The sequence below is a fragment of the Cryptotermes secundus genome, unplaced genomic scaffold, assembly GCF_002891405.2.
Source record: "Cryptotermes secundus unplaced genomic scaffold, Csec_1.0 scaffold73, whole genome shotgun sequence".
NCBI lineage: Eukaryota > Metazoa > Arthropoda > Insecta > Blattodea > Kalotermitidae > Cryptotermes > Cryptotermes secundus.
In genome coordinates this window covers 692330-715869 of record NW_019738871.1, presented here as the reverse complement: position 1 = coordinate 715869, position 23540 = coordinate 692330, and the positions used below count along the sequence as shown (strand labels likewise).

Below are 23540 nucleotides of genomic sequence, written 5' to 3'. Positions count from 1 at the left end.
AGTATTTTAACACTTGACATTTGTCAGTATATATGATAAATATATATTTTAGTTATTTTAGTATGTAAAGACAAGGCATGCAATGAATTAGTTTGTCGTGGATTGGATCAGCACCTGAAGATGGCACATTGGTGCCGAAACATGTAGTGAGAGTGAAAAGAGGGGATAAATAAATGTATGCACTAGAAGACGGATAAAATAAATCATGGAGTAACCATGTTGTTGTTAGTTACAAAGCCTATGGTTTTCAGGGACGTGCAGCTGGGTGCATTGTCATGAAGAAGGAGCCAGTTCTGGTTGTGCCAAAGTTTTTGTCTTTTTTGTTGCACATTTTCCCTCAAAATGTCACAATAAATTCAGAATTGACCATAGTGTTGGGAGGAACAAAATGACGGTGAACAATCCCCTTCATGTCAAAAAACAATGAGTATTCGCTTTGTTGAATTTCGGACCTGCTGCACCTCCTTTGCTCTTGGTGGTAGGCTCCTTCGCTGGGACAACTGTTGCTTTGTTTCTGAATCATAACCACAAATCCAACTTTTATCACCCGTTATGATCCTAGAGATAAAATTTGGGTTCTTATAGCTCACGCGCATGTTTACGTGCCGCTGCTTTTACTGTTTGTCAAGAGTCAGGGAACAAACTTCGCAGCAGTGCAGCGCATGTTCAGATATTCTGTTAAGATCTTCTGGCAAACACCATAACTGATCCCAGCAGTGTCTGCAAGCTCATGGATTGTTTGGCGATGGTCTTCAGGGACGAGATCTCGAATTTTTTCAACATTTTCTCTCATTCTGTTTGTACTTTGTTGCCCTGAATGTTCGTCATCTTCAACTGACACTTGACCAGCCTTGAAACATGAATGACATTCAAAAACCGCTGTCCAGCTTAAAGAATGTTCTCCAAACGCCTTACAAAGCATTTCAGGGGTTTCAGTAGCGGATTTACTGAGCTCCACTCAAAACTTAATGCAGATATGTTGCTCGAATTTGCCATCCATTGCAGAAAAAACGAAACACGAAGTCGATAAAGCATTCATGCAAAAACAGTGCATGTTCACAGCATGGTGTGACATGGCAGACTGATGGGATGGGCTTGCAGAAGTGTGACCTTGGCCTCCCCTCTCATCTTTGTTCACCAAGATAGTTACAACAATAACAGTCCGGGAACCTTCCGATAGCACTTTGTGTGTCACCTTTGTTCACCATTTCCTATCATTTGTCCGAACACTATTAGGTCATGAGATATGTGTAGAAAGTTCACTTAATATTTCTAGCCTATATGTGGATGAGCAGCGTTTATTGTAGTTTGTTTCCTTACAGCAAAATGGTCCAAACAACTTCCTTTCACGGATGTGGTGGTTCCCATTATTTTGGTACTTTGAGAAGAATGTTGGAGGTCCAGTGCCACGCCAGTATGAGTGGCCTCTGCCATGGCCTCGGCGATGCCATGGAAAACATCCTAACCGGAACAGTTAGTGAGAACAGAATCTCTGTGCTTGCAGTTGTGACTTTTATTTTTCCCTTTCAGCAGTGTGTTTAAATGCAGAAATGTGTTAACATATGAAATGAAGCATTGTGAAGTGTACCAAGCAATGAGGCTGTGCTGAGGATGTCAGGGTTGATTACAGCTAACATTGATTGTGGGAACTCTTCTCACTCTTCAGTATTTTCTGTCAAGAAACAAAGGTTGAATATACATGTTATGTTGGTGGCTGCAGAAACCTTAACTGTCATGGCTAAGGTTAATAAGTTGTTAAGCATATCTCATTCCTGATGGCAGGCAGCCAGCAATATGATAATGCCAGAACATGATAAGTAAGGGGTAACGTACAAACTGTCAGGGTATATTGTGTCTCACTATACTATAAAAGACACGTTGAGAAGGAGACACAAACATTTGTTTCGTTGCTTTATGCATGGGCATCTCCACAGTGGCATGAATGATGAAGCATTTAGCAACATAACTCCTTATATCATGCTTTGTGTCAAACTGCTGTCCTTAGTGGTATTTGTGTACAAACTTTGTTAGAAGTGTTGAAGGGAATTGTGTCATTACCTGTGTCGTGGTGTCAGGGTTGTCGGAATATTAAAGGTTGGGGATGATAATATATTCTGTTTGAATTCCAGCACTGTGCACATTTGTAGTGCTTGTATTTAAAATGAGACTTAATTTTTTCTTTTATTTATTTCTGTGGTATAGATAAGGAATTAATGGTTAATGGATAGGAAGGAGGGGGAGAGAGGTATTTCAAGAATAACATAAAATATTTATCCAAAATTATTTCACATAAATTATCTTTGACATCTTTGTCGTGGTTGTATTAGCTTCAGATCTGTCACCTGGAATTTGGAAGATAACAAAATCTCTGATCCTGTGGTACTGACAAATTCTGACTCCTGAATAATGGTATTAATGTTGAAGAAATGCAATTCTAGGCCTCCTGAAATGTGCATGTCTGTGTCACAATAATGTGTCATTGTGATGATAAGGGTTAACTGTTGTAAGTTACTAGGTTTTCAAACTTTGTCCATTCTCCAGTACCAGATGATGGACAAAGTTCAGAACCCAATAATTCTGAGCATTATATGCCATCATCAGAACCCTTTAGTATCTAACTGTTGTAAAATTTGTCATGTACATTCCAGTGTATGTTGCGCGACTTATTAACATGGAAGTAAGTATTCAAGTAGTACACAATAGATCATAGACGGTTACAGCACACATTATGTCAGCCCCTTTAAGGCAGCGTCTGCATAAGCGCACAAAATGCGTCCGTTGTAACAAACGTCGTGACGTCCATTGTAGAAATAAACGAGAGGCATGCTAAGCTTTCTTCTGGCTCCATTGCAGACAAAAAATTACGCACCCAATTCGGCAACTGTGTGGTGTCCTCAGCACCGTCATAAAGTACCGTTCGTTGCAACAGACTAATTCTTGTGCTCGTGTAGAAGCTGCCTAATCTGAATACCCATATACAGGGCAGGTATACAAATTGTGACACAGTACTACATTATACAGAAAAATTTAAATTTAAAAATATATGCTATTTACATTTCATGTAACGTCTTTACAGATGATTTGCTTTGTTACCTCGTAAATATGTTGGTGTTTATGATTATGTTTTTGAGAACATCTGAAGCATAATTGAATGTTCTGAATGGTATGGTGCATGTGCTTTTGATTGCAAACACGCAGTTGAGTTTAGTATTTTGTATTTCTGCTCTGGGCTCACCCCTAAGTTCAAATGCCAATGAACAAATCTGTGATGTGTGAAGTGGTGAGGGAGACATTATGGTAACAGCCAGCCAAAGTGTCCCCTCTCCTGGATTCTCCTCCCAGCCTCAGAGTTGAACAGGGTTCCTAAACATGCTCAGGTCTTAACATTAGCTCTGCATGAATGGAAGATGCCAGCAAATGGGTGAGAGAATGAAGAGCAAAGTAAGGCAATGATGCATGATAAAAATAAATTTGGATATGTCCAAGTTTTCACATCGAAAAACAATATATATGGGTAATTAATCTTGAAGTCGTTATAATATGAAATAAAGGCCGCACCATAGCTTAAGCGGTTAGTCGCTGGCTTACCACCGCGGCAGCTCGGGTTCAATCCCGGGTCTGGTCAAGTGGGATTTGTGGTGGACAAAGTGGCACTGGGGTGGGTTTTCCCCAAGTACTTCAGTTTCCCCTGCCAATCTTAATTCCACCAAATTCTCCAGCATCATAATCTCCCAGGGCAGGCTACAATAGGCCAATCAGTGGCCACCATGCCGAGTGGACCCATTTGGACTCCACCCTCCACTAAGAAAATTAAAAAAAAATATATAGGAAATAAAATTTTTAAGGAAAAACCAAAGGATAATGATTAATTTATGAGAGAGAAAAAATGGAATCTTTGTGATATTTGTGATGTATACACATAACAGTATTGTGCTGTGTGTATATATATTTTGTGACTCTGTATTATGTGCATGGGATTTGAGGTCCTTGTGTTACTTGTTATCCTAGATGTTGTATTTGTTGCCTTATGAAACTCAGAATGAATGGATGGACATCATCTTTAAAGTGTACTCCTGTAATGCAAGGAGCAGGAAATGATCCAAAATATTCAAGTTGTAATTTTAACATGTTGGAGAATTAAATGAAAAGTTAACCAATTTACATATCTTTTGAATTGTTTTATTAAAATTATTATTTATTGCTACTATATTATTGTAGGATTATATGACATCCATGTTATTTATTGCATTACTGCAGCAGTTCTTGACGTGTGATACGTATACTTGGTGGATCTTTAAAGTTTGATACTATGATTACATTCTAAGTTTTCATTTGAGCAGATATTTAGAGCTTTAAAATGGTAATGAGGGGGTATATATATGTGTGATAGTTCTTTCTTAGGAGAGAAAAATTTTAAACAGAATAATTGTGAAAATTGTAATTCCCAGAATTTTATGGAACACGAAGATCCATTAGTGTTCATAAGTGTCTGCCATTAGCCCTTATCCTGAACCAAATTAATGCAGTCCATACCCTCTGATACTATTTCTTTAAACTCCATTTCAATATTATACTCCTGTCTATACAGACATAATCCAGATGGTCTTATCTTATGATTTTTAGCATAATAGCCATAAGTAATATTTTGTCTGTTGTGCTGTGTATTGCTCAGCATCATGTCCTATTTCTTTTAAGATCTGATTTTTTATTATCCTGACAGTTTTAATTAGGCTCCCATGACACACATTGCCTTCAGTGTACATGACCAACATTGTGTATGCATTCCTCATCTTTTCCATGTGTGCTACATGCTTCTTGATTTGATCATTCTGATATTTGGCAAGGAGTAGTATTTGTGGTTGTGTATGATCTATGATTGATATACTTTTTAAAAGTGAATAATTGTTTCCAATATGTATAATGGTTATGATCTTCTGGGAATAGGAATCTGTTCCTCTGAAATGTTGGGACCATTCTCCCACACTACACAGTGTCACATTCTAGAAGATATTCAATGGTAAGAGAATGTCAAGTATCATCAAATTTGGGGGGGGAAATGCTGTTTTGTTGTGTTCCGGGTCAGTGCTGCTTGAATTTTGTTCAAGGTACATGTCAAGAACTACTTACGTATAGGTGGAAGACAGAAGTTAAAATTGGTCTTGAAGCAGTAGGATATAAGGATGTGGACCAGTGGTGGCCTCTTTTGATCACAGCTGAGAACCTTTGGGTTCTGTAAAATGCATGTATTTCTCTACTAGCTGAACAACTATTAGCTTCTAAAGAATCATTATTCATTGCTCATGTCTGGTAGGATGGATGCTTTTGTTTTATTTACTAAAATGTTTGTTTAATCCTACCTAAATATCGGTTTGTCATCAGTTTATTGTGTAAATGAAATTGATACCATATATTTTCTTGACGTGCCATCAGATATCATTGTGTACATAATGGCTGACATTCTCTAAGTTTCATTACATGTGTGCTTTCTTTAGCAAAGGTGGTGTATGCATATAGGAAAGTTTGAGAACTGCTGTATTGTGATGCACGTTACAAGAAATGAACGTTAGGATTGTCTTAACACATTGGTGACAATGTTAGGGCAGCTTTCACATATTAATCATGAAAAATCACATGGTTTTATTCAAAAGACAGGGGATACATAAAAGAAAAATTATACCTTACATGTCTACAAACACACTACTCGGTGGAAAACTACTAATCAATTCTTAAAAACACCAAAATATGATGAAAGAATCTAACAGAAAATTGTATGCATAAATGTGTAAATTAACATAGCCTGTCATCTACAGTTGGGCATGAAAGTAAATTAAACAGCATGTAAGCCCATTGCCTATGTTAACGTAGGTTCAGTGCTGTAGCTTTGTTATGACATCTGGTACGATATTCTTTTAGTTGACTTCCATTCTGCAGCAATCTTCTATGACCATTATCATATTTAGAGAGAGAAACAAGAGATATACATGAAATACGTCTGTTCATATAACTGTCAAAAGACATACAGGTATCCTTTGACTTATTTGTGTTTGATAATTGTGATATGGGGAGCTGTAAGCACATCTTGAAATTTTAAAATTTTTGTTATTCATTTGGCTTTTTGCTTTAATTTTCATTGAGAAATATTGCTACATATATAGTGACTAGATGTGGGGTTTGGATTGGCGATTGGATTTATTGGAATCTTGTAAATTATACAAAGGTTATCCAGAAGTAAATTCTTATGGGCAATTGAAAAAAAAAACGAATTTATTTCTAAGCCATTTATATCACCACTTGATGTACATACCGTACACTACTTTTTGGCATAGTTTCCACCATTGTTGAGGCACTTGTATTGAGGCACCAGTTTTTCTATCCCTACTTTGTATAATGATGCTGCCTGTGTTGCAAATCATGTGTTAATGGCTTCTTTGACCTCATTGTCATGAAACTACTAGCTACCAAGGAAAGTTTTCAGATGCAGGAAAGGATGAAAGTCACTTGGCACTAAGTCTCGGCTGTAGGGGGGCACCTCCATTGATTATTGAGCCTTGAGGCAAGAATTCTACAAGCAGAACACGTTTTCTATACCAAAACACTGTGCACATGATCTTGCAAGTTGAAGTGATCTGTTTGAATTTTTCCTTTATTGGCGATGATGTTTGCCTCCACTCCATGGACTGCTGCTTTGATTCTGGGGTTACGTGCAACACCCATGTCTCATCCCCTGTGACTGTGCACCTCAAGAAGTCATCGCCTTGCTCACTGCATTGTGTCAGAAAGGTCAGCGCACTAGCCTGCCATTTCATTTGTGTTCTTCCATCAGCATCATCGACACCCAGTGTGAACACAATTTCAAAAAACGAAGTTTTATCAGGCACAACTTTATGAAGAAATGACCATGAAATTTGTGGAAAATGCAAGGAAAGTGACGCAGTGGTGAATTGTTGTGCTCTTGAATCTTCTCTTCCACTGCATGCACCAAATCTTCATTAACCACGGATGATCAGCCTCTGTGGATCATCATACACATTTTTGCATCGTTCATTAAAGTGTCTCACCCATCTCCATACCATTGAATCACTTGTGGCATGTTCTCCATACACCTCACAGAGTTGACAATGAATGTCGGCTGGTTTCATGTTTCTTGCATTCAAGAAACAGATTACAGACCCATTTCACTTGCAGTGGACTTCTCAATTTTCTTGAACATTGTAAACACAGAGGACAATACGTAAACGCAGTTTGATTGTCTCCAAATGGTGTCTGTGCCTTCCCAAAGGATCCAGAAACTACAAGCATGTGCACCAACGTGACTACAGCGCTGCAGTGGCAATATATGCAAACAGAACCTCATTTGTGGATACAGCTTGTAACTACAGGTATATATTTTGACCTCGCTAATTTACACACTTTAAAATTTACTCACGCACTATGTCTTCTCAGTCTTTCTTTACTAGTTGTTGCCTGGTAACAGATCCCACAGTCATATGAGTTCCTTGGCTTCTGTGTTCAACAGATCCTGTCCTTGTTGTCCAGCAAATATCTCACCTCTAACTCATGGCCAAAATTTCTGGCCATTGACTCCTAACCACATCTGGCAGTTAGTCACAATCACTAGCTAGCACCCACTTCCAACTCAGCTCATCACCAAAGTCAAAGTTAATTTATAACTGGTGGTTTATTGCCAATCAGTTCATCTTGGCATAAAACCCCTTGAGGCTCATGACCAAAGACTTTTTTTTTTAACTAAACCCCCTTGCAATCATATTCGTTATATAACATCCTCTCCGACAAGAGGATGGGTCTGTCTTTTATGAAAATGCTTGGCCTTTTGTCAAATGTACCTATGGCAAATGTAGCGTGTTATAGAAAATTCTTGCTTTTGCATTATATAAAAGTCCTTTGCCAGTCCAGGCTTTGCAAAGCAGATCTTGCATATCTTATGCTACAATGGCAGCTGAGTCACGTGAACAGTCATAAGATTGACCACCACCGAGTTTAAGCCTCTTATATTTTTCTGCACACCATTGAGCTCAGTTCCCTGGTATAGCCTTGGCATGGACCCAACAGAAGACACTGCCTCAAACAGTTCCTCTGTTTTTGTTATGGGCAGCCTTCTCCCATGTATTGTTTATGTGTTTACTGTCCGTTGCCTTGGTGACACATCATGTACTGACCAGTACCAGGAAACTCATGTTCCTTTTAACTATGTACTTCAGGTGTTCAGCGTGTATGTCACAATACAGAGTGTCCCAGGAGGAAAGGTCAATATTCTAGAAGGTCGTAGTAACAGTCATTCTAAGTGGCCTCCGTAGTCTAGGGGTAACGTTCCCACCTCATGACTCAAGGTATGCGGGTTCAAACCCGGCAGAGGTCGTGGAATTTTTAAGGGCGGAAAAATTCAGGGAACAAGTCCTGCGGGAGGGACTTAAAGCCGTGGGTCCCATGTCGTAGATTTACGGCGCATAAAAGATCCTCGTGTCTCTAGGAGACCTCTGAGCAAAATTAGGCAAAATGTTTCTCGCCCAAGTAGTTTCCAATGCCTCCAGTAGATGGGGAAGTTATCGGGTACCAGTGCCAGTAGAGGGCCGACCTAGCTGGCAGAAAGGGGCGATAGCGGGCACCAGTATCGGTAGGGTATGGCGACAGTAGAAATTAAAGGGGGACGTACAATAGACTATTAGTCGCGGTGCATGGGGAAACCCACCCCCTCTATACTGAATAACTGAACAGTCATTCTAAGCAAAAAAGTGTATATGTACATGTGTCCAATTCCAAAAGGTTTTTTAGATAGAGCTCTTTCACTGTACAGTTCCAAAACTGTTGATAAGAAAGAGATATTACGTACTGTTTCTAATACTGGCATTTATTATTAAAGTGACAAAGTTGGTACAGTTTACCTAGTAAAATACATTTTTTTAATTCACCATCACCATCAATGCACTTTGCAACTCGTGTTAGGACATGGAGTGTTACTCATCTGAGTGCATCGTGACATTCCTTTATGTGGGTTATAACATGAAATGACAATGTCTTGGAAACGATTTAAATAGGATATGGACATATACAATTTTTTTGCTTTGAATGACCAATACTATGACCTCTCACAAAATTGACCTTTCCTCCTGGAACATTCTGTATAATTTAGTTAATTTAATACTATTCATTTCAGCCATTAATGGATCCTAATCTNCCCAAGATATTAACCAACATTTTACTGAAACATACTGCCTCCATCTATAAGGCAGAAGAGGAAGACATGGAGAGTCTTTGAAATACTGTTAAAAATGTAGACAAATAGTTGCATTTTTTTTTTTTTGGTCTTCCCCTCAAAATAAAAAAAAATGTGTGAGTTTGCGTTGTGACATTTGCATAAGTGGGGGAATACCTGTATGTGAAATAATGTATTCAATGAAATTTAATATATATCTATGTTGTGTATTTCATTAAAATTAATTGTTTTGTATTTTTATATATGCTAATTACTTGTGGAAATGCAGGGTGAGAGCATTAGTGTTAGTGTTAGATCAGAGTTCAAAAATTGTGATATTATCAGTGTCAGTAGGCCATGATGACATTGATGATTCCATGTAATTTATATGTAGAAAAAATAATGGTAGCTTATGATGTATTCAGGATACCAGCTTAATATATGAGGGTCAGTCAAAAAGTTCCCGGAATGGTGATACAGCACTCTAATGGTAGGACATATGGCAACGCTTACCTAATCACCTTCAAAGTAGGACCCTTGTGCGCACACGCACTTGCTCCATCGATCCTGCCATTGTTGGAAGCAGTGGTGGAAGGCTGCTTTTGGAATCTTCTGGAGCTCAGCCGTCGCATTCGATTTGATGTCCTCCATGGTTGGGAAACCTGTCCCCTTGAGGCCCATTTTCAGAGTAGGGAACAGCCAAAAGTCACTCAGAGCGAGATCCGGAGAGTACAGTGGTTTAGTGATGACAGGAATGTTTTTCTCGGTGAGGAATTGCTGCACAACAAGCGATGTGTGGCTCGGCATGTTATCGTGATGCAGAAACCGCTGTCCCTGCCACTTGTCGTGCCGCTTCCTCCAAACCACATCATGCAACCTCTGCAAAAGTTGCACTTAGAAATGTCCAGTAACAGTACCAACTTCTTGCTCCAACTCTGCAATGGTCATTCTTCGATCACATCGAATCAGTTGTTGCACTTTCCAGTCATTTCTTCAGTTCTGGATGTCGAAGGTCTCCCGCTGCGCTGGTCATTCCCTAATGTCTCCTGCCCTTTCTGAAACTGGATAAACCAGTTTTAAACTGCGAATTTCTTTGTGCAGTATCACCGTAAACTTGCTACAGGGCCAATAGCGTCTCTGAAGCAGATTTTCCCAATTTGCACATGAACTTGATGTTTGCACGCTGTTCGAACTGCGACATTGCGCCAAATGACCAACAGTCACGTCTATTGAAACAGAACAGTAACGACACTGCACACTGAAACCTGTCCAGACCTGTTGCGCCTGCGAGCAGACATGCTGAGCTTCCCACCACAACAGTGTGTGCGCTATCTTATTGCTCGTTCTCCATCTGCAGGGGAATTCCGGGAACTTTCTGACTGACCTACGTGTGTATATATATATAAATGTGTGTAACTCTAATTGGATATGCTTGCAGATACAAAACCTTTTACATTCAGGACTTGAAAACTCCAACATATGAAAATATGTATTAAAAACTTGGTCCAAATGTTTACAGTTCATGAGGAGCACATTAAAACATTATAGTAATAATGACATTATTGTTAGCAATGACCAACTATGTATTTAGAAATGTTGCTGGTAACAGTGGGTTTGAATCCAGAATTTTCTTGATGTTACTCTTCCGGAACAGTTCTGTTTAACCATTTTAAGGGCCATGGACCTAACCTGTATATTGTACACACAGTCATAGGAATTTCTGGATGTGTATGACTGCACTGAAAAGTTCATAAAGCCATTTCGTCCACAAAAAAGGGTGAACTTTGACAAATAATGAGGAGCCCAGTATACAGTTGTTACATATAAACATTTATATATGTCACTGTTAGCAAAAGAAAATTTTGATACACAAAAATTGCTTACAACATTCTGTTCTTTAAAGGCTAACAGAAATTAATTGTTGATGCAAATTGTAGTTGCCTTGGTAGTGGTTATCATTGTGGGCTTCCGGGTTATGACATCATAAACCCTGCCATATAATTACCTACATTTTGGAGAAACATACTGAAGTGATTGTTTTGAAATTATTAACCAGTTCTGTGAGATCAAGCCCTCTTCTGTAATTCAGTGATGTAAGAAACCCTGAAGGTATGTGGGATTTGAAGTTCTTATGGTAGGAAATATGAGGATTACTGCCTCCTGGAATTTTATGCCATGCTGTATGGTAGGAAGTATGCCAGTGTTTCAGAGTTACCTTCTGCTTCCATCTTAGGACAGTTGGAGGCAGCAGATTACTCTGAAGCATTGATAATTTTCTACTGGACCACACAATCTCATCTCAGGAGACCATAATTGTAGAATTTGTGTTCATTGGCTGTAGTTCTCCTTTGCTCGTTTTAAATTTACGTGAATATAGTTAAATTTATTCACCTGTTAAATATGTGCAATATACTCTTATTCTGTTGCACAGTTTGTTTTGGTATGACAAATATTAAACACGAAATAATGGCCTACTTTCCTTTGAAATGACACAGGCCACATAGAAAATGATGTGTGTAACAGTTCTTCTCTTTTTGCTTGTATGTTTGTTGCTGTGGTAACGTCCTTACCAAGCCGTTGCATGGCAATGATAGGAGGATACACCAACAGACAGACTGATGGGAGGGATTTATGAAGCACACCACTGAGATGGGCTTATCTGCCATGATATAGATACTAAGTTTCATAACGATTGGTTCAGGCATTTAAATGTTGATAAAGGGGATACACAGACAGTATGGTGATATCATAAGCATACTTTTATTTTTTTAGAATAAGGAAAGTATGTGAAAAAGACTGCAGTAGGGAAGTGTATTTTAAGATTCTGAAGGGTTGATTCATGTAGATTTTACTAGGTGGTTCAAATATGACCGGGACTGATTTAAAAAAAAAAACGTAATTGCCAAACACTTACTTGCACATGTCAGTCTTCAACGTACTCCCCTCCGGAGTCAACACATTTTTTCCAACTTTCTGGAAGCATCCTGATGCCCAAAATAAAAAGACTTGTGGTTGGCGGCGTATCCACTCCTGAACAGTCTGGATGACAGCGTCGTCCACAAACTACAGCCTTGCAAGTCTGATTTGAGGCTTCCGAACAGGTAGAAATCACTTGGGGCCAAATTGGGACTGTACGGCGGATGTGTCAGAAGGCTCCGTTTCAATTTCCGAAGGGTTTCCATTGTTGTTTTGGCCATATGGGAGCGTGCATTGTCTTGAAAGAAGGCTACCCGCTTTCCACCTGTCTTCCGCTTGGATTGGATCTTACTCCAAGTTCCTTGATAGTGATGCGCTTATTCTCACGAATAAGCACGTCTGCACAATCAATGTTCGACTCAGTGATGGATGTTCGCAGCCAACAATCATGCGGTTCATTCTCCACGGGCGCTTTGCCCTCTCTGATGCACTTACACCACTCAAACACATGGGTCCATGAGAGACACTCTTCCCCATATTGTTGTTGGAGACTGGTGAATTTCAGTGGACTGGATGTTTTCTCCGAGGAATTTGATCACAATGCGTTGTTCCACGTTTCATGATAGCTTCTGTTCTCTCATCATGCTAGCAACTTCCAGACAGGACTGAATAGGTTCTATCCCTAACAGGAGGGATGGTGGAGGTTGTGGCTTCACTCTCGCAAGGTCGCACAGCTGCTGCGAAGTGCGGCTTGTTTACAAAAAAATCAGTCCCAGTCATATTTGAACCACCTTGTAATTCCACTCAGTAGATGTGCTTGCTGAATGTCATAGAAATTTCATTGTTATCCTGAAGAGAGTGGCAGCTGATTGCTCTGAAACATTGGTAACCACCTATAAGACTGTACGAGTATGGTGTCATAATCCATTAGACTGCAATGTGACAAATTAATTTTGTCTGTAAAATTTCAGCATTATTCTTTGCATGAAGTTCTACTGAGTGCTATTGTGGCTTTGGTATGTCATATCTGTTTTGAGGTTTCGAATTACAATCAGTTGAAAAGCATTTTGATTCCAGTTTTGTATCAAATAGGATATGATTTTGTAATAGTACAGATACTTACACTCTTAACAGTCATAATAATTCAGTAAAGTGCCTGACAGTAGCCTGGATGGCCAGGATTTGATCCTTACTAGAAATGTTTGTGAACTGTTTCCTTCCACCAACATCCCAATGCATTATTCATGACCGTATGGTAATTCAGGACTAACCTATATAGTTGATAAAAGCATAGTATACTGAACCAGTAATTAGGTAAGAAAATTCTGCATTCTTAACCTTGGAAGTGGGTGGAGATGAGTACTCTTTCTTTGCCCCAAACAGTCAAGGAAATGTGACAAATTGATGCAAGATACATTTTGCTAATTGGTATAGATCTGTTTCAAGGTTTTGGTGCAGTTCAGGTAGCCACAAAGCCTGAAGCACACAGCTGTCAGTCCAAATTCTGCTTAGAGCATGAATGTTTTCTACAATATGCATTACTGCCTATCATTCTATCCTTTGCCATAGTTCCTTATAATTTGGATGTTATATGGACTCAGCCCATACACATAAAACACATGGTTTAGAATGGTTTGGCTCTATTGAAGAACCCTGAGAAATCAGAGAACATGATCTAACAGAGAGAGATATGTCTTATGTTCTGTGTAAACAAAACCATACTGAAGAAAGGAAGGCACAGGTGATGATGTAAAACAAAAATTAGGTTATAACATTCATACTACCTGAATCTGTATCTGAAATATGTTTGTCCAGAGCAATTGAATATATTAATTAAATTTGATGTTCCAATAATGGTGAATATGAAGAGTAGTGTCTTCTGGTATGTGATGTTGTGAAGTCTGGTAGACATTAACCAATGTTTGAGAGGAATTTTTTTTTATTCATAGGGTACAATGTGACTGGGTCCCTTGGTCCTTAGTTTATGGCCCGCTATACCAGTGCTGAATGACAGATGAGAGAAATCGGGCATTTGTTAGAATGAGAATTGGCAGGGGTTGAAGAAGACATGGCCCATTTTCACTTTGTCCACCACAAATGCCACATGAACAGACATGGAATTGAATTTTGGCCATTGTAGTGAGTAGCTGGTAAGTAACTGAGCCATGGCGTGGCCTTTCAGAGGAAGATACTGCCTCAATCTAAGCCAATCAAAGAGTAAACCTTACTGCCGTTGCTGCTTGCTTGCACAACTCACACTTTGATCCTGAAGATCGCAGTGGCAGAGGCAGTGAATTATACTGAAACATCAGTAAGCCTCTACCAGACTAATGGTGTCACATCCCAAAAAATAGTAACTCTTTAACTGAATATGCTGATGGTTTTGTAAAAACGCATGTTGTACAGTAGCTACTACTATTCTAGTTCATTAGATTGTTATTTTTTTAACGGGCATAGCTTAGTTTTAGTGATTAAGTGTGCCTTGTTGGATACTGTCCACACAACACAGTGTGTCCCAAAATAAAGTATATTACTAGTAGATGGATCTGTAGTAGACAGAATAAAAGGATATGATATCTATTGATGTCAACATAGATTGTGTTGGTGACCAATATTTGAAGTTTGATCTGTCTCTGTATCACTGTAGGTACAGACGAGTGTCTGTATATATCGGTACTAGAGGTTAAAGAGATCTCAAGTGGATAACTACTGCTACATAACCTATGAAGTTGTTACATTGATACTGAAACATTTATTACATTCATAGCAAACTTGTCTTAATTGTAAATATTTTTGTATCAGTGGCCTTCCTGAACACTGAAGCCAAATGCTCTCTTCGTTTGTACAGTATTTCTGTTCATCACAACAACACCATGTAGAGTGGTAGGCATTTACTGACTTTTCAAAGGAACTTGCTGCCTCCTTCATGGTACGTTCCATTTATGTATAGCATAATTTAATTTAAGGTTTCATGCAAAGTGGTGCAAGTTGTGGCCTGACAATGCTTACGGTGTGAGGAAGTTAAGCGTAACATATGTAGGAGGCTGGATGGTATAGTAATGTGACTGGTAAAGGTTCGATTGTTAAGGTTTGACTCCCAGCAAGAATCTCTTTTTGCTCCTACATCCAGATCACCTCTTTAATGCCCACCAAGCCTTCTTTGTAATGTGTGGTGAGTCTTTTTTCTGCAAGGGTGAAGTGGCTAAGAGTATGTAGCTGACCACTCATGTCTACTTGTATGTAGTGCTAAGGTCTAGAATGCAGTAATATTTCTTGCACACACCTATGAGGTGTGGTATTTGGTACAAAGGAAACTTTGTTTTTACCTGTATCTAATGTATTCATGGTTGAGGCACTATTCTACAAGCCTGAAGGTCACGGGTTTAATTCCCAGTGACATCATTGGATTTTTCAATTGACCTAATCCTTCCAGCAACTCTATGGCCTTGGGGTCGACTCAGCCTCTAACAGAAATGAGTATCAGTAATCTTCCTGGGGTTAAAGGGTGGCCAGCATGTATGGCTAACAACCCCACTGCCATCTGTGGGCCAATTGTATAGAAATTGTGGGAACCTCGATGCCTCACCACCCTATGGGCCTCCACGGCCTGTTACATAGGTAGCTTTACTTCATACCATATGAACAAATAGGTAAATTGTAAAGGATTGGCACTGCAGCTCATTATGAGCCTTGACATTTTTGTAAAGGTATAGCTGCAGTATTTCTTAACTTTCAATGCTAGATGGAGGTCATGTGATCATCTTGTTTCAGCTGCTTTACTCCTTGGGAAAAGAGCCCCTGGTACCGATTGTGTAGGAGACTGGTTGGACCTTAGAGTTAGTCTGGGCTTTGTGGTAAAGAGAAGAATTTCTACTATGCTGGGAATTGAAACCTGGGTCACCTGTCTAGCCTGCAGCCTAATTGTTACACTGACTAGGCTGGCTAACTCCCATGTACATATAGCACAATGCCAAAATCACATATCTGCTGCACTTGCTACTATCTTTTGATACATTTTATTTTGGATCATACTGTTTAGCAATACCTGTCTGCCTATTTCTAATGTTTAGACTATGTTAAATGTTTTTACAAATGTGTATATACCTTGTGAGACTGCTTCTTCCAGTTTTGAATGTAGTTTTACACTACTTATTTTTCTGAGAAATACTAGACACATTTGTAGAGCAGAAAGCAGTTCTTCAAGAGTGACTATTTTTATACAGAGTCAATAAAAAAAATATTATTTTAAAGTGGTTGTGTAAAGACTAATGTTGTATGCCATTAGAATATTTCTTTCTTTTGTAAAGTATTTTATTTCTTCTGTGATGCTAGATTCTTATCATAGGTTTAAAGTAAATTGTCCAGCTGCATTTGTAATATAAAAGTGTACTGTGGAAAGAAAAACAAAAACAAATGGTTTATTTGAATAAATTGACATTCCACTAGAGAGGAGTGTCTTGAAGAAACATTGTTTTATTTCACATTTCTTACTTAGATTTTTCATATTCAACTTTCTTACTTAGCAGATTATCAAGAGTTTAAAATAGATTAAACTTTTAAATAATAGTGGCTACTATATGTGACACTGCCAGAAGAGCACGGGTTCAAGCCCTGATGAGTCATTGGGTTTTTTTCAATTGACCTAACCCTTCCAGCTGCACTATGGCCCTGGGGTTCACTCAGCCTCTAACAGAAATGAGTACCAGGAATTAATTAAATAATTTTCATAGGGAGTAAAGCGTGGTTGGCACATAAGGCTGACAACGTTACCGCCATCTTTGAGCCTATTGTCTAAATAATGTGGAACCCTGTATGTCTCACAATCCTATGGACCTTCACGGCCTGGGACAGGGGTAGCTGTACTTTTTTTTTTTCTTTTTGCTATATGTGACACGTACTTTGACATTAAAAACTCCACCTTTAGCCCATGGAGTTTATTTATGTGTTTCATATGATTCTCATGCATTTCTAGCAGCCTCCTCTTCAGTTGTCTTGACCTTTCATGTCATATTGCTTTACTGAACAGAATCTGACCCCCCCCCAAGTTGCATCAGGGTACACAAGAAACCACCATGAAGCCAGTAATATGCAGAGCTCTGAAGCGTTGATTAGCTTTCAATGGACCGCTCTAGAGGAAAGAATTCTGCATAACCACACTGAGAACCTCAAATCCTACATGTTACCTGTTCACTGTAAACTTCATGAAACCGACACCAAGGGGATCATCATGCCTACAAAATTGAGTATACACTCAACTCTCGATTATCCGGGGGCGGATAAACCGGTTTGCGGCTTAACCGGGACTACCGGGGCTTTTTTGAGGTTTATATGTTGTTTAATTTTCATTCACTTTTGTTTCACATGGTGAGTTGTACCACTATTTTCGCACTAGTGTGAACCGAGCTCTGCATTTTTTGGTTCCGTTATGCTAACAAAATGTTCTAGGGTAGAGGTGAAAGAATGCAAGGATTTGTGGAAAGTTTCAAGGACAGATACACCGATCCAGTTAGTCTCTTTGTATCGATCTTCAAGTGTGTTAGCAAAATGTCAGGGTGTGAAAGGAAGCGTGTTGTGTTAATTATTCAACAGAAACTCGTGTGAGCCGGGCTTCGAAATGTTAAGCGGTGACGAAATCAAGTTCAGTGGGGGTTCAGCCAGAAGAGCGGGAAAAAAAAGGGAGAATGAGGAAGAGGTGGATGGTGCTGCTAGTAAGAAAATATCACACGGTGCTGCTCTTAATCATTTGGAATCCTTACTAGACTATCTTGAGTGATCTTGAGAGTGAAGAGAACAGTTTATTAAGTGACAAGCTAATATTACGTAGCCTTCGTACGGATATCCGTAAAAAGGAAAATGCCGCGAAAAAGCAAACGACAGTGTGTTAAGTGTGAATATTCGTAAAAAGTGTTGGATGTTGTTGAACACTGTGATTTAAATAACTAATTCATACTTCAGTGTAATGTAAAAAGAAAAGTATTAAATAGGCCATGAGATGACATAAAAATGAGGTTGAATAAATTTAAATACAGGTAGGCCTATAGTATTATGAAGGTACAGTATTACAGTACTAATTTTAATAAAATTTGTCTTAACCGGGTTTTCGATTAATCGTGATTTCCATCCCCACCATTATCCCGGATAATTGAGAGTTGAGTGTACTCAATGCAAGGTTATATCCATATGTTCTGACACGTGTTTTTTGTTTTGGAACTGAGTTTGATATCACTTCACCCATACCCCTCATAATGGATATGAGTGAAGTGATATTAAACTCTGCTCAAAGAAGAATGGAGTAATAACCTCTGCAGACTAAGAGGTCAGGGTTGCAAATTATACCTATTCTTTTGAACTAGTGATTCTTTGGGAGGGGGGCAATACACAAAGGGTGGTGGAATGATAGCATACCTTTTTATCGACCTTGCTCTCGGCACTGGCGGCAGCCATAATTTTTCAATAGACTTGCCTACGAATATTGAGGCAGCAGTGATGCATTCATGACGTCACGGTGGCTATATTGCCCACTAATAGCACGGAGCGGCACACTGAATTTGCAACGGATGAGCGAGTGTAGTTCATTCTCAGTGCGGTTGTGTGCGTTGTGGGTTTCGAATGATTGTGTCGAAAATGTCAGAGTGTGACATATAATTTGTGAGTTTGTTATTTCTGTTTAGGTAGAATGGCATTTCTTCTACAGCCTGATATTGTGCGGTATAACTGTACTTGTGGTTCGTTGAAACCCATCTCCAGAATATATTTTTGTAGACACTGTCTGAAAATAAGGTGCGGTTATTGTGTATGTCATGAGGTAAGTCATGTTCGTTTTATGAAGTGTAATGACATTTTTGTCTCCTATGAACCTAGTATATATATCTTTTTAGAACTTAAGACGGTGTAATTGTGTTTGCGTGAAAACTGATGTGAAGTTATTTTCTGTAGGTAGATTCGCACTACTGTGCTAACTGTTTGGAGAATTTGCCTTCTTCTGAGGCTCGCCTTAAGAAGAATCGATGTGCAGCTTGCCTAGATTGCCCGAGCTGTTTAAATACTGTATCTACACGGTCAACAAATATAAGTACACAAAATCCTGATGACCCAAATAAGACTGTGACTCGGAAAGCATATTATTTGGCTTGTGGTTTCTGTCGATGGACTTCGAGGGATGTTGGACTTCCAGATCAGACAGTTGGTGAGTATATGTGGCGGGCCATTGTATGGTATAATAGTTTCAAACTTCAGGTACTAAGGATGTTTTTTATTCAGTTTTAAAACAGTTTTTAATGTTTAATGTAAAAATAACTGAATGAATGTAGTCATATTAATAAATATAATTTACCATCATGTCACATGGTGAAACACTGTAATGTTAGTGGGACCTCATTTCACATCACAGTTTTTCCTTTAGGTGAAAGTATGGGTTTATTATAACCCAGAGATTGTAGTAGTAGTAGTAGTCTTTATTTCCATAAATCCAATACTAGAAATACATTCAGAGGATGTGGAAAAGTCAAACAAAACACATAAATAAAAACAGTACAAGGTACCAAGTCAATATACAGATATGTTAAATAATACTACTGATATCATAAAAAACATAACGAGTATCAATTCAACCCTTCCTATCAAAAATACTCAAAATACACTTCCAAATATATAAAAGAAACAACAATAAAATACAGCACAATGCTAATCATACAGATATAATAAAATAATACAACTAAAACCCAAGAAAATAACCAGCATTAAGTTTACTCTTCCTATTAAAATTCACAAAATACTCTTCCAATACATAAAATGAGTAACAAGACTAGAATTCTTCAGATTCAATTTAAAACTGTTAACACCTTTGTACAAATTATATGAATATGACCATATCAGATTAATACTACATCTTAAAGATACTCAGAATTCAGAATCAGAGTGATTTGAATTTCACCAGAAATGTAAAAAGTAAAACTATCCCTGTGCCCATTATATTATAACATGAAGACATATGGAGGAGTGGAGGTATAGCTCCTTGCATTTTTGACCTTGGCACTTGATCTAAGTGAGTGGTCAGCTTCAGGCTGTGGCCATTTTAACTCTGGGGAAGGAGCTCCCATTTTGAATCCCTTAATAATGAAAAATATATTTTGCTGCAAAAGTGCATAGGAATGTCTCATAATCATCCACATACACACTTGCAGATTAAAATATATGTCAGTCCAGTTATTTGGGTACATGATTGTGTGTTTAATTTCTACAGATTTCTTGTGTCATAGCATATGCTTGTAATTTAACAAAAATATAGGTACACCCAAAGCTGGGATAGCACAGTTGTAGCAATTAGCTGTGGGCTTAATGGCCAAGGGGTCAGATTTCGAGCCCCAGTAGGGATGAGATTTTTCTCCTTTCTACGTCATCCAGACCTGTTCTTGGGCCCACTCAGCCTCCTGTCCAGTGCGTACCAAGGGCTCTTTCCCTGGAGCTAAAGTATTCAGGGCATGAAGCTAGCTGACCATTCATCTCCAACTAGAGCCAACGTCAAGATAACGTGGATCTATATATCCACTCCCCATATGTCTTCATAGCATAGTGCTTAATTAGTTGTAATGCCCTAGCGGCGCAGGGGGGGCGTGGAGGTAGCCTCCTCTGCCGCCACTGTTACGCCGCCAGTAGGGGGCCGTGGAGGGATCCTTCCTTGCCTCCACCGTCACTTGCTCTGTAAGGAGTTATCACAATCATCCTAGCTCACCCTTAGCTAGGATTCTCCTGTTCGGGGTTTCCTTTTCGGTAAAAGCTGCCACCATCTATTTTCTGTCCTTTCAATCGTGGGGACTACTCCCTGGCAGGTAGTCCTTGCTCCTTGACCACTCCTCCCGTAGCTTACAGGTAGCGACTTAATACTTTATTAATACACTTTATCATTATATCTTAAGGGGCGTTGGTATCTAGGCTACTTAACTCTGCCGGTGTGGCAGGTGCCTATCCCTGTTTGTCTTTCTTGTCTTAGGCTGCCACTGCTCCTGTGTCAGTTCAACCCTCGCTTTGGTCAGGATTATCGGGATTGGTGGCGGGGAAGTTGATTATAGGTATGAATCACAATCCCGGTACATCCTATCCTATCTATTCTAGCTGTCTATTTACATTATTATATATATACATAATTTACATTATTTACATATTACAAAGACTGTCCTTCAGTCTTGACTACATAGAGTCTTTACTACTCGTTCTGCTTCTTTACGTTCTCCCCCTTCAGGGGTGGAGGCCTGGAGCCTCTCTCTCTCTCTCGGACTCATCTAATGGGCCATGCAAGCCCTCCTCGTGTAACATAAATCTTCTAGTTGTACATTTCTCACTCTCGATATATATAAGTACACTACCTATACCTCTTAACCTACTCTATCCTTGGTTATACGTATTGAATCCCGCCTACTATCTTTACTACAACACACTAACCCTAACCTTGATATATATACTATAAATCACTGATTGCCTGACTAATATCCTAGGCTTTTACAAGATCCTGGTCCCTACCCTCAGGGCTCACTGGGTACACTGGAAATTGCACATTCAATAGCTCAACAACACTGTTATCACCAATACCATGAAACAACGATATTCTCAATCAGCATGGCTAATATGTGTAAACAAACCCACCTGTAGTACAAGATGCCGGCCCACTGCCTCCGCTGGTCAGACCCATGTTGAAGAGAGCCTTTGGCTGACAATTGAATATTCTGTGATAGAACATGTTCCAAATCCCCCGAAATTCCCTAATTTATGGTTTTATTTCGCTGATTCAGCGTTGACGACAGAGGGTAGGTGACTCCCCCTCAGTGTCCTCAATCCTCATAATCACCTCCTCATTGGCTCTCATGGGTGGTTGTGGGCGGACCCCCTTGCGTCTTATTGCTGCGTAAGCAGTCTCTTACGATTAAATCCAGTGAACGAGTGAGGTAAGCTATTGCTCTGTGATTACATAGACCTGCTGTGCAGTCACATTCTTAACCTAATTGCCAGTCCCGGTGTTTACAATTTATGGCAATAGCTGCGAAACGCTTTTCGCAAGTCTCTAGCTTTTGGGTAATACCATACCCTCTTCAATCTCAAATTTGGGCCATAACATTAGTTAAGCACAGAGATAGCTTTACTTTTTGTGCTTATATATTGTGATCAGGACATTTGCAGAAGATAACAAATGTATGTAACAGAAAAATGTTTCTAGAAAGAATAAAGTATTCAAGATTTTCATATTTCTGAGTTGAGTCAAACTTGCTTACTACAAATATGTTTGTGCAAGTGATCATTGCAGATCCTTGCTGGACAAATAATACAGATTAGAACATTATATGTATAGTTTGGAAGGAAACTGCTACAGATTGTGTTTAATATGAGAGTGCCCAGAAAGTAGTTACACATTTCTTGGGCAGATGTCAGGCATTGAACTGTTTGGATAAAAAAAAACATATTTTGTATACGTTTAGATATAAATCTATATTTCTCCAACAAATTTTTGTGGGACTTGAGGCTCTCACAGCAGTGACTGTGAGGTATGGAATCTTCTGGTTTATGACAATGTATAGATATATAGAAGCCCAGCATTTTTTTTTTCAGAGGTATATGTCAGTTCCCTCCTGAGGATGATGCTGTGGGACAAAATGGTATCATAGCTCAAGAGAGAACAATTGAAAAAGATGGGTTGACTGAATAATATTTTAATGTGGACAGAACAGAATCAGTGGTCCACTTGAATCTATAAATGCCCATTTCCATTTCAGCAACTGGGGGTTGGCCAGAGAGAGAGAATGTCCATGCAGCACGAATCAGCTCCCTTCTGGAACACTATAAGGTTCTGGCATTACGGGAGAGACAAGAAAAAGAGAGGAAGAAGTTTATACCTCGTCGCAGTTATTTGCACTTCTCTGATAAGTTTGGTTTGACGGCCATGATGGCACGCAAGAGAGCAGGTCTGCCTACATTGGGTGGCGTGGGGATCAAAGATGAAACAGGAAGCATTCCTGATATAATTCCTTCAGAGGCAGTTGAGGAGGTTGATTCACTTCCTGCAGATATATACATCAAGCCTGTCGACCTTGCGCAAGGTGAGGCATGATGGGAATGGGGGATGTACCTCACTTGAATTTGAGAGGTACCTGGTTAGGATTCTAGCCAGCAATCCCGAATTTAGTTCTGTGTGGTTTCTATCACGCAAATTCTGAAGATATTGAATTGAATTGAATTTATTTACATTCTATAAATCCTAAGCAGGTTAGTACCTATGGATACAGAACAAGTCAAAATGTTACATACATATAAGTACAGGCAATTTTAGCTTAAAAATTAATATAACTTAATTTTACATCATTCTCTATTTACATTGAAGTATTCATCTAAAGAGTAGAAGGAATGAGCATATAGATAATTCTTTAAC

General features: G+C 39.1%; 2 protein-coding genes across 10 annotated transcripts in view; both read left to right on the top strand.

Moving 5' to 3' along the window:
• LOC111871062 (phosphatidylcholine:ceramide cholinephosphotransferase 2) overlaps positions 1 to 3610 on the top strand; it is a 151409-nt gene extending 147799 nt beyond the window's left edge. For all 9 annotated transcript variants that reach the window (XM_023863820.2, XM_033754089.1, XM_023863821.2 and 6 more), the window contains one exon: positions 1323 to 3610. In XM_023863820.2, coding sequence (XP_023719588.1) covers positions 1323 to 1478 — 156 coding nt within the window. In that variant the 3' untranslated portion in view covers positions 1479 to 3610. The remainder of the gene's footprint in view (positions 1 to 1322) is intronic.
• Positions 3611 to 18663: 15053 nt separating this feature from the next.
• The window catches only part of LOC111871075 (dynactin subunit 4), an 11528-nt gene continuing 6651 nt past the window's right edge, over positions 18664 to 23540 (top strand). The window contains exons 1-3 of the mRNA XM_023863858.2: positions 18664 to 18932; positions 19064 to 19313; positions 22888 to 23211. Coding sequence (XP_023719626.1) covers positions 18804 to 18932; positions 19064 to 19313; positions 22888 to 23211 — 703 coding nt within the window. The 5' untranslated portion in view covers positions 18664 to 18803. The remainder of the gene's footprint in view (positions 18933 to 19063; positions 19314 to 22887; positions 23212 to 23540) is intronic.